This window comes from Limulus polyphemus, unplaced genomic scaffold (assembly GCF_000517525.1).
Source record: "Limulus polyphemus unplaced genomic scaffold, Limulus_polyphemus-2.1.2 Scaffold2250, whole genome shotgun sequence".
Taxonomy (NCBI): Eukaryota; Metazoa; Arthropoda; class Merostomata; order Xiphosura; family Limulidae; genus Limulus; species Limulus polyphemus.
In genome coordinates this window covers 31,289-43,533 of record NW_013667860.1, presented here as the reverse complement: position 1 = coordinate 43,533, position 12,245 = coordinate 31,289, and the positions used below count along the sequence as shown (strand labels likewise).

Sequence of the window (12,245 nt, the reverse complement as noted above, 5' to 3'; positions counted from 1 at the left end):
TAAGAGAGAACTGATACACTAGATGGAAAGCAGCTAGTCAACAGTTTCGAGAATAATGAACTGATAAACTAGATGGAAAGCAGCTAGTCAACAGTTTCGAGAATAATGAACTGATAAACTAGATGGAAAGCAGCTAGTCAACAGTTTCGAGAATAATGAACTGATAAACTAGATGGAAAGCTAGCTAGTCAACAGTTTCGATAATAATGAACAGATAAACTAGATGGAAAGTAGCTAGTCAACAGTTTCGACAATAATGAACAGATAAACTAGATGGAAAGCAGCTAGTCAACAGTTTCGACAATAATGAACAGATAAACTAGATGGAAAGCAGCTAGTCAACAGTTTCGACAATAATGAACAGATAAACTAGATAGAAAGCAGCTAGTCAAGAGTTTTGACAATAATGAACAGATAAACTAGATGGAAAGTAGCTAGTCAACAGTTTCCATAATAATGAACAGATAAACTAGATGGAAAGTAGCTAGTCAACAGTTTCCATAATAATGAACAGATAAACTAGATGGAAAGTAGCTAGTCAACAGTTTCGATAATAATGAACAAATAAACTAGATGGAAAGTAGCTAGTCAACAGTTTCGATAATAATGAACAGATAAACTAGATGGAAAGTAGCTAGTCAACAGTTTCGACAATAATGAACAGATAAACTAGATGGAAAGTAGCTAGTCAACAGTTTCGATAATAATGAACAAATAAACTAGATGGAAAGTAGCTAGTCAACAATAGCCGTCGCAACTCTCGAGCTACTCTAATCGAATAATGGATTTGACCATCACTCTTACAATCCACCCAGAGCCGTAAAGTGTGGGTCGCGATTTTGCAGTAAAAGGACGCAAACCATGGACCCTCGAATTCACAGTCCGGAACGCCAATCACTAGGCAACGCCCGGAACAATATAATTTTGAATCTTATATTGATATATAAAGCACATCAAAAATAATACGATTTAAAAGTATCTACCCTTATCTTGCGAATAGACATTTCGTATATACAAATTTTAAAAATTATTATTAATGTTGAAATGTAACTTTAATATTCGAGAGTCGGGCGAATTTCAAAGAACCCAAAGCATTGGGTATAATATTTAGAGAATTTTATGGTAGATTGAAAAAAAAAAAACAACTTTAGAGATTAGCCTAAGGATTTGGACAGTACATTCGGTACAAGCACCTATGAGGTAAAGTTTTAACGGGCTTGCTCTCTTAAAAAGATAAGAAATAACTGATTTTATGAAAAAGTGAAAAGAGTAAATTATAAAATGTCATGCGCCTTTCGCATCATTCAGCAGTTGTGAGAGATATCGCCACTAGCGCTAGTCTATGGGTACGTTTTGTTTTTGTTTCTACCTCATCCGGCGGAGGTCTACAGCTTGTTTAATTGGACCCTTACTCTGCTGTCTCTTCCGTTCAGACTTCCAAAAATATTTGGCCACACCCATTGTCGTGAATTAGTGCATAAATGTGAAGGTCACTTTCCTATCTAGTGGTTATTACTATTGTCAAGATTATGTATAAAGAAGCATAATAATAAAATTTAACAAACTAGCCATTAACTATTTGCTCTAGCCGTCCCTAATTTTGGAGTTATAGACTAGAAGAAGATCAGCTAATCAAAACCATCCATCGACAACTCTTGTGATAGAACGTCACATTATAAAGTCCCGTGGCTGAAAGGATGAGCATCTTCAGAGACGGGATTCGAACCCGCGACCCTCAAATTGCGAGTTGAGTACACTAAACACCAGACTATGTCAGATCTAAAGATGGTTACAATGATATAATAGAATGGCTAACATTACTAAAACACGAAGAGATAAATAATCCAATCTTTTTCTCCATCCGTACCGTCTCATCGAGTTACCTATCCATCATTTTTGTTGTTTTGTTATCTCTCTACCCGCAGAAATATTCATCTTCTGGAAAAGCCTGAGAGACTCACCCCTCTATTAGCACTTTACAAGACAGCTAAAGGATTGGTCCAGTCGTTGTTGCTAGAAGAATAACTTTCTATAACATAACTAAGCCTAAATTCCCAAAATGATACATTAACTAGGATTCGTGATGGCTGACTCTTAAGTCATTGAGTGTTTAAAATCGTGCATATATAGAAAATAACTGGAAATAAGACACATACTGCCTGTGACACAAATACACAGCAAGTTGAGGTCAAAAGGTCAAGTGAAAATCGTTGGAAAACGACTCTCTGCTTTGTAAGATCGTGATTTCTAAGTGTAATTCAGAAATCAACACCTCATTTCTGTTTTTTAGGACTACCATTCTGCCATGGTCGACTACAGAAGAATGGAGTAACAGTCCGTTCCACAATGGCGAAGGAGGGAAAGTTTTGATTAAAAAAAGGTTATTGAAGTCGTCCAGGGGAATTCATGAAATCATATCACGGAAACAAAACATATTATGCAAGAGATCCCTATTGGTAGAATATAAAACTAAAGTTTCATAATATCCACGTTCACCTCACAATAGTCTCCATATAATTCCGCTAGGTTTCAGCATATTAGTTACTAAGTTTACTATCTTTTCATCTAGAATGTTTGTTTGTTTAAAATTAAGCACAACGCTACACAATGGGCTATCTGTGCTCTGCCCATCACGAGTATCGAAACCCGGTTTCTAGCGTTGTAACTCCGCAGAAATGCCGTTGTGCCACTGGGAGCTTTCACCTAGATATAAACACTTATAGTTTTCTATAACCACGTGATTCTCGACCTGTGGGCTACTAACCACTAAGGGTCTGGAGCCTTATTAAAGGGGGGTGGGGTGTATGGGCTCACGATAGTAAAGGTTGAGTTTCCATATTTTAGTATTAAAAAAAAGGAAAAGAAATGACACTACGTTGGTGTAAATGAAACTAATGACTTATTTGAAAATTTCATTAACTTAAGTACTTATATCAGTGTAGGGTCAGCTGTGGTTCGTGAAGGATAAAAAGTTTGAGAACCACCATTTTAACTTGAATATGTTAACTTTTGATTTGTACATGCATAAATGTGGAAGGTTTAAACCAGTTGTCAATTAGCTACAGAAAAGGATTTACAACGAAAATATAAAGAAATACATGACATAAATTATTGCAAGGCAAAAAAAGACAAAATCGAAAAACGAATGACTAATAATGGGTGACGAAACGTTCTTCCTCAAGGACTGGTACAGAAGTGGACTGGTTTCACTAGAAAAGGTCTACGTGGGAAAATAAACTAGAAACAGTTTTTTATGGCATCGTATCAAAATTCAGAGAACGTGAAAATTCCTTCAGTTGTGTGTCGTTGGGGAGAAATATATTGAATACCTTAATATTATTGTATGTTTAAATAACGGTGTACTTGTTTATTTCAAGCATATCACTCTTACTGCCACATTCTATTAATTTTTAGGTTTTTAATTCATTTGAAATTATTTTATCTGCAAAAACAACAACATTATAATAGTCCTAGTTCTCGAACAGCCATATCCTGTACAGACTTTTTAGCAAGATCATAACATAGAAACTAGAGAAACCAATTGCATCAGAAGCAATAAATTATAATAAGCTGCATTTTTAATGTTTCGATGTAGATGTTAGCTAGAGGGCGCACGTAGGCCTAGAATAACCTAGAATGTTAAGGATGACGTCACGAAAGTCTAGTAATTTCGATGAATATCTAGAAGTGAAGCATCAAATATAGATACGAGTGGACCAGTGAATTCAAAAGCTAGCAGTTCAGCAGTTTTTTTTTATTAGTATCAATTATTGCGTATATTCAGTTACTGGATCAATTAGCCTAGAAAAAGTACAGGTATGTATATTTTTACGTTATTCGTTGTATCGTTAACGATGTCTTTTCGTTTGAATGTCGTTTGTCTTAGGCCTACAACTTACAACAGTGTAGAAGTGAAGGCAACCGTAAAAACGTTAAGAAGAAAGAAACTAATCTATTATCATTACGTGGACTTGAAATCGGATAATTCTCACCAAATGATTTAAAATAACCAGCTCAACGAAAGAACAAAGCTTCAGCACTTATGTCAGAAGTGGGATTATTTCAGTGAAAATAAACTGGAACTTTCGAGATGATCTCATGAGGCGATGTTGGAAGTTTATTGGAGTTAATAAAACAGTTAAAAGACAGTCCAAAATAGAAAAACGGAAAGTTAGAAGAAACCTAGAAGAAAAAAAAAGCAGAAAATGAGGTGAATGAAAAGAAAATTAAAAGAAGGACGTAAGATAAGAGACATACTATTTAAAGAAGATTTAAAATAAAAATAAATCTGATTGAAGACAACTTCGATGAAGATGTTGGAGATTTACAGTGAGAATACAACAACAACAAAAACTGAAGAAGCACAGAGAAACTTAATAAAACTGACAAAGTAAAGAAAAACATTAACGAGGTAGAAAATAACATCAGTGACAGAATAAAACATCTGGAAAACGAATTATTAAAAACAACTATTAAACCAGCCACACCTCTTCCTGCATTGGTTCAAGAGTTTTAATTTAAATCATCATCTAGTATAAAATATGGAATAGAAGAATCTACACGGTATACACATCTTTACACTACTGAATGACTGCAGGACCTTCCTGGATTACTCCATCTTTGTTATCACCAAATCCAATTCTACAATTTAGTTGGCCAATTCAACAATATCGCCCTATTTAAGTTCTAGTAAACTATGATGGAAAAGCACCGTGAAAGGCATATCAGGATCATTCAAACTAACTTCGAGGGCGAACAGGCGGAATAGTGAACAACAACTTATTCGTCTTGCTGCTCGCTTAAAAGGATCATCTTCGATGACATTAAGTAACCTTCTAGCTGAGAACCATAACAACTATCGAACATTAGTAGCTGCCATATCCAACAGGTTTGGAGTGACACACCAGAAGGAAGTATCCAGAACAAAGTTACAAAACAGGATATGGAGAAAAGAAGAAACTTTAACCGAACTTAAAGAATACTTGTAAAGGTTTGCCCAGTTTTCTCACCCGGATGCTTCTCGAGAAATGATGGATTCATTGGCACGTGACCAATTTATAGATACCACGATAGGCGAGGATATGAGAAGTAGAAGTACCTTTATAGGAAGCTCACCAGTTGTCGATGGAACTTGATTCCCTTAAAGTTGCAGATAAACTACTAAAGGAACCATCTAGAAAATACGGGAATATCAGATCCTGTAGCTTTGAAACACCAACTCCCCCAATTGATAGTGTAGAAGAACTGGAAGAATTAATTAAACAACTAGTTACACAGAATGGAGGAAATACATCACAAAAATAGGCGTATCTTGAAAGGACATATTGCAAAGAACTGTAGGTTAAAGCCTTTATGGAATAAGAACTCCTTTAAGAAGATACTAGAAAGAGATAACTGTCATAATTGTGGGAATTATGGCCATTACTGTAAGGAATCAACAGCTGTTATTAAGCTGAGGAAAATAATATCCTGAGGAGAAAGTATCCAGAGGATGTCTCATGTCTCAATCAGGTCAGGTGTAACCAGAAATCAAAAATACAAGAAATGGCTTGATTCATGGGACGAAATTCAGCTGGTAATATTATGTCTGCCTCAAATTTAAACAAATTCATTATTTTAGGAAAAGTTTTCACGAGTCCATGGTTTTATGAAGGGAAGCCTTGCAATATGCTAATCAACGAGTATTTTGTTTCTTGGAGTAACAATCTCCAACTTCCCTGTTGTCACTGGGAGAACAAGATCTGTTGCAAAACTGTCATAATTTGAAATTACCTGATCATCTACTGTGGAGCAATTCTAGCTTATCTTCTATTCTTATCATGAAGTCAATTCCCAATATGCACTATTCTTCAATATCAATCATATACGTCATGAGGGGAAGAGAAGCTTCCCATAAAAAGTTAACTTTCAATTTTCCTTTCGCTGGAACTTTTTGTTCACAATAAATCTACATCTGGTGACTTGGGCATAGTGGAACCAAATACTCCGGAATGTCCCAGGGACTAAGTAGTTTCAAAACTTCTCATGAACGAGAAGAATAAAGATGTCGTACGTGACTTTACCCAGGGAAGACTTAAGCCAACTTATGATAATGTAGACAAAGTGAGCTATTGTGTGGTTGTGCTTAGATGTACAGAGATTAAACTGGTGAGTGGCTGTGTATAGATTTACATGGAAGGAGTTGTTACATGATTGTATAACGATATGTACGGAATGATATATTTGGTGGCTGTGTAGATGTACAGACAATAGGCTATCGTTTTGTTATGTACAAACAATGAGCTAATTTATGATTGTGTAAAGATGTATAAAGAATTAGCTAGCGTCTGCTTGTATAGAGATGTTTACAGAATGAGCTAATGAGTGGTTTTGTAGAGATGTTTACAGAATGAGCCAATGTGTGGTTTTGTAGAGATGTTTACAGAATGAGCTAATTTGTGATTGTGTAAAGATGTATAAAGAATAAGCTAGTATAGAGATGTGAATGGTTGAGTAGAGAACCATTTATAATCTCAGAGTTAGAGATAATTAATGTTAATAGAATACAGGTGATGAATAGAGTCTTGGGAAGAAGAAATCTTCAATGAATCTCTGTGTAACTGAAGTAAACTATTCAAACAAAGTACGTCGAATTATTCAACGTGTGTAAATGCTGGATATAACTGAATGTCTGTATTTGACTGTAAGACAAAACACTTCATATATCTGATTATGTGTGAACACGTATATTAAAAACACCAGATATCTGATTATGTGTGAACACGTATATTAAAAACACTTCATCTATCTGATTACGTGTGAACACATATATTAAAAACACTTCATATATCTGATTATGTGTGAACACGTATACTAAAAACACTTCATATATCTGATTATGTGTGAACACGTATATTAAAAACACTTCATATATCTGATTATGTGTGAACACGTATATTACATAAAAACAATGAATGTCGATTTCTTTCAATAACCTGAATTCCCACAAAGAATAAAGGTACGTATCTAAACACGTTATGTCCGAGCGTCAATAACAGAACTTGATATTTTTCAATCAGTAATTTGTCTCTAACTTTCAACACTTAATTTGTACATTGTTCAATCGGTAAGTTAGTGCTAAGTCTCAGCAGGTACGTTTGTATATTGTTTAATCTGAAACTTTGCTTTACATTAAAATATAACCTACTCAAGCTAGTTATGTCTTTACTCAAGATATAACCTTCACCAGCTAGTTATGTCTCTACAGTAAAAATAACCTGTTCCAGCTAGTTATGTCTCTACATTAAGATATAACCTGGTCTAGCTAGTTGTGTCTTTACAGTAAAAATAACCAACTCTAGCTAGTTGTCTCTACAATAAAAATAACCTTCTCCAGTTAGTTGTTTCTCTACAGTAAAAATAACCTTATACAGCTAGTTATGACTCTACATTAAAATATAACCTGTTCTAGCTAGTTGTGTCTCTACAGTAAAAATAACCTACTCCAGCTAGTTATGACTCTACATTAAAATATAACCTTCTCCAGCTAGTTATATCTCTATAGTAAAAATAACCTACTCCAGCTAGTTATGTCTCTACAGTAAAAATAACCTGCTCCAGCTAACTATATATCTACATTAAAAATAACCTGCTCCAGCTAGTTATGTCTCTACAGTAAACTTAACCTGCTCCAGCTAGTTATGTTTCTACAGTAAAAATAACCTGCTCCAACTAGTTATGTCTCTACATTAAAATATAACCTGCTCCAGCTAGTTATGACTCTACATTAAAGTATAAACTGCTCCAGCTAGTTGTGCCTCTACATTAAAATATAACCTCCTCCAGCTAGTTATGACTCTACGTTAAAATATAACCTTCTCCAGCTAGTTATATATCTATAGTAAAAATAACCTACTCCAGCTAGTTATGTCTCTACAGTAAAAATAACCTGCTCCAGCTAGTTATGTTTCTACAGTAAAAATAACCTGCTCCAACTAATTATGTTTCTACATTAAAATATAACCTGCTCCAACTAGTTATGACTCTACATTAAAGTATAACCTACTCTAGCTAGTTATGTCTCTACAGTAAAAATAACCTCCTCCAGCTAGTTATGTCTCTACATTAAGATATAACCTTCTCCAGCTAGTTATGTTTCTTCAGTAAACATAACCTGCTCCAGCTAGTTATGTTTCTACATTAAAGTATAACCTACTCTAGCTAGTTATGTCTCTACTGTAGAATATAACCTTCTACAGCTTGTTATGAGTCTACATTAAAGTATAACCTACTCTAGCTAGTTATGTCTCTACTGTAAAATATAACCTTCTACAGCTAGTTATGACTCTACATTAAAGTATAACCTACTCTAGCTAGTTATGTCTCTACGGTAAAATATAACCTACTCCAGCTAGTTATGTCTCTACAGTAAAAATAACCTACTCCAGCTAGTTATGTCTCTGCATTAAGATATAACCTACTCCAGCTAGTTATGTCTTTGCATTAAGATATAACCTTCTCCAGCTAGTTATGTTTCTACATTAAGATATAACCTTCTTCAGCTAGTTATGTCTCTATACTGCTTGACCTATTTGTATTTCTACATTACGTAGTGAAGTGGCTCAGATTATAATACATGGTCATAATTATTTAAGGAATGTTTTCTTTACCTGAGCTACCGAGGATAGTTCATAAAGGAAACTTTTTATGTTACCTTAGCAACGTAACTAAAAATAAAGAGAAACTTTATTTAAAAGGAAAATATACATACCATATTTTTTCTTCCAGATAAACCAACCCATTGCTAAAACCACGCCACCTAAAACTAGGGTCACAATAAAAGTGGCTATTACGATCCCTGCAATACCGCCGGAAGAGTAGCACAGCTCCTCAGCGGCACATCCAGGCACAACTATCCAGAGTGTCACCGCCAAGACACGGTGCAATACTCCAATCCCACTAACGTCAGGCGACTTGTTTTTGGATACCCACATATTTCTTTTTTGTTGTTGTTGTGTAAGACCATCAACAGCGGAAAAATACTTCTCCACGTCTTTACAGTATTTGTGTATACTACTGAGCTCCACGGTCTTTGCGATGTTTTTGTATGGACTCCACTAAGCGATATTTTTGTCGATGGTTAATTTAGCTAAACAAGGAAAACATTCGCTCGCCATTCGTTCAAAGCTGAAACTCAATGAAATAAAAAAAAATCGCTTCACTATCGAAGGTTGTTTTAGTTGTGTTATTTTCACCCATTCACAATCTTATCATTTGGCAACTTCTTTGAATACTTATAAATCTGCGCGAGCACTAAGCACGCGGAAGAACACTACCTGTTTCCTAGCGACACGAGTAAACAACTGGCAACAGGTGTCTCTCACTCTCCTCTACCAATGAACACCTAGAGGCATCCAAACAATTTGCGCGCGTGGCCTCGAAAACCACAGATTCTGAACACAGCATCCCGCAGATACTGCGCATGCTCAGTGTATGGTGTCCTCGAATCAAAAGACCACAGGCAATGTAATGGTATTCGAATGCTCGCCGGCGGCCTTTATGGCGGCAGAATATCTAATGTTCCTGTTTCTAGGCGCGATGAAAATTAGTACACAGTCACAACACGTTCATAAAGCCAGTAATGGTAACTTGTTTTGTAAATCGGTTGTTTACTGATGGCACAAAATTGATCAATGACCAGAAAAGATGACGCGGCATCTTCAGCATACATTGTGTATATATTTACTAGATTAGCGATTGTTGATGATACTGTCGAATTCCACATGATCAATACATTTTATTGAACTCTTCACTAGTTATCTTACATATTCAGTTCATCTAAACTCAGCGCATGACATAGACAAACCTTCTTTCGGTAAATTGATTTTGTAATAGAAGAAAAAACATGTTTTAAGTTTTGTTTTTTATTTTACTGTGAATTAAGTTGATGATATATTGTTTGATCTTCCGAGTGTCATGATTTAAAAAGGCGTAATATTAAAAGTGGTGTGCTTCATAAAGGTGTGACCTTGAAAGTGGTGTGATTTATTAACATTTGTTCTTGAAAGTGGCATACTTTGAAAACGGTGTGATTTAATAAGGTGTTCTTCAGAAGTACACCACATTCAAGATTACGCCTGAAAAACTCCCACCACTTTCATAATCACATCTTCACGAAGTACACTACATTCAATATTACGCCTGAAAAACTCCCACCACTTTCAATATCACATCTTCAGAAGTACACCACATTCAAGATTACGCCTGAAAAACTCCCACCACTTTCAATATCACATTTTAATAATTCACACATATGAGAAGTATTTTACATCCCAGATCACACCTTATTAAATCATACCACATTTAACATTACACCTTATTAAATCACACCACATTCAACATTACACCTTATTAAATCACACCGTTTTCAAAGTTGTGATATTGAAAGTGGTGGGAGTTTTTCAGGCGTCATCTTGAATGTGGTGTACTTCTGAAGATGTGATATTGAAAGTGGTGGGAGTTTTTCAGGCGTAATCTTGAATGTGGTGTACTTCTGAAGATTGAAAGTGGTGTGATTTATTAACAACAATACACCCACACTGAATGAAAAAGGTAAAAATTAAATAACATCTTCAGATTTCGGCAGAAACTTCAAGTAAGACCTCAAAGTAATCAGAAAATACAAAGTTTTTCATCTCAATCTTCATACATACCCACAATACCAACTCTGGACCTTCTACTTACCCTAATATGAATGATGTTTTTAAAATCTGTTAAATTTGTGCTGTAAGTTGGACATATGTGGTTATTGTGTGTTAAATGTTGATAATATTTGGAACCAACTGAATAACTATTCATTATTTAGGCAACAACTTTAAACATTATGACTTTTTTCTTATATCATAATATCGCGCATTGTATTACTGTGAGAACTAGTCCATTATTTAATATTGGGTTATTGATGTTTTATCGCACAGTTAGCGTGCTGGACTGTGGATTCGAGGTTCGTGTCCCGTTAGCGTATAAAAAAAAAAGGCTCGCACCACAGTTTAAGGCCTTAAAAGCGTTATAAGAGTGGCATTCAAATTCCACTTATCGATCAGAGTAGCCAAAAAAAAAATTGCGGTGGGTCCTATTGACTAGCTTCCTTCGCTCTGCTTTACTGGTTCAAAATTAGAGATGGCTTGTGTAGTTAGCATCTGTGTGACTTTGGGCAAATATTCTAACCAAATAAACAAAACATTTGATTAAGAACCAATCCACTCTTTAGTCATTAATCTACTTAGGAAACTGTAATTTTGTTGTAATCAAGGTGGTTGTAGGTGGTGTTGACTAGCCGCCTTCCCTCTAGTCTTTCACTGCTAAATTAGGGACGGCTAGCACAGATAGCCCTCGTGTAGCTTTGCGCGAAATTCGCAAAACAAACCAAGCAATGTGGTAGTTAGTTGCACTGATATTGGGGTTACTCTAACTTTATTTTCTCCTTTGAATACCACGTGCTACAGTGTTAATGACTGTTTGTGTTATAAATAAAAATGCGCAGGTTTTATGTGCCAGGTTTACAACACACAATGTCCCAAGTTTAATTATTGTGTAATAATTATCCCATGTTTGTACTATATATATATATAGATAGATAGCACCGTACTTTTTGTATATATTATAGAAAATAGTTCCCACTTTTTCAATAAAGACTAAAGAGGGAGTGATGTATCTAACTTCAAGCACATAAGTCCGGTGTTGTTGTTAAACAGGTAGAAATTACACTGATGAATGCATATTTTGATTTTTCTAGCAACTTGAAGAAAGAATGTCTCAAAACACAGAGTGAAACGAACCGCAAGTTACAAGTGTCTGAGATCTTGTTCTTTCTACTTCTCAGGTTAATTATACACGGTGTTTGAAGAATTTCAACTGTATTTATTGAAGCTGCAAGTGTGTGATTATAAATGTCCGTCGCTGGCTTTCCGGTTCGTGCATAACCGATATTTAAACAGGTTATGAAACCCTTTATAACTGGTCAGCCAAGTTTCTAATTAACGACGTAAATTTTGATCGAGTTGTCTTCCTATCTCATTTAGCGAACGCTGAGTTACAGAATCGCCGTTACTATACTATTATTGTGTCGTATTTTTCTGTGACGTCATTGTGTCGTATTTTTCTGTGACGTCATTGTCTCTCATTATTGTGTCGTATTTTTCTGTGATGTCATTGTCTCTCATTATTGTGTCGTATTTTTCTGTGATGTCATTGTCTCTCATTATTGT

General features: G+C 35.3%; 1 protein-coding gene across 1 annotated transcript in view; it reads right to left on the bottom strand.

The window, feature by feature from the left end:
* LOC106466407 overlaps positions 1-9,171 on the bottom strand; it is a 50,197-nt gene extending 41,026 nt beyond the window's left edge. Inside the window, exon 1 of the mRNA XM_022394407.1 lies at positions 8,750-9,171. Coding sequence (XP_022250115.1) covers positions 8,750-8,972 — 223 coding nt within the window. The 5' untranslated portion in view covers positions 8,973-9,171. The remainder of the gene's footprint in view (positions 1-8,749) is intronic.
* Between the last annotated feature and the right edge of the window lie 3,074 nt (positions 9,172-12,245).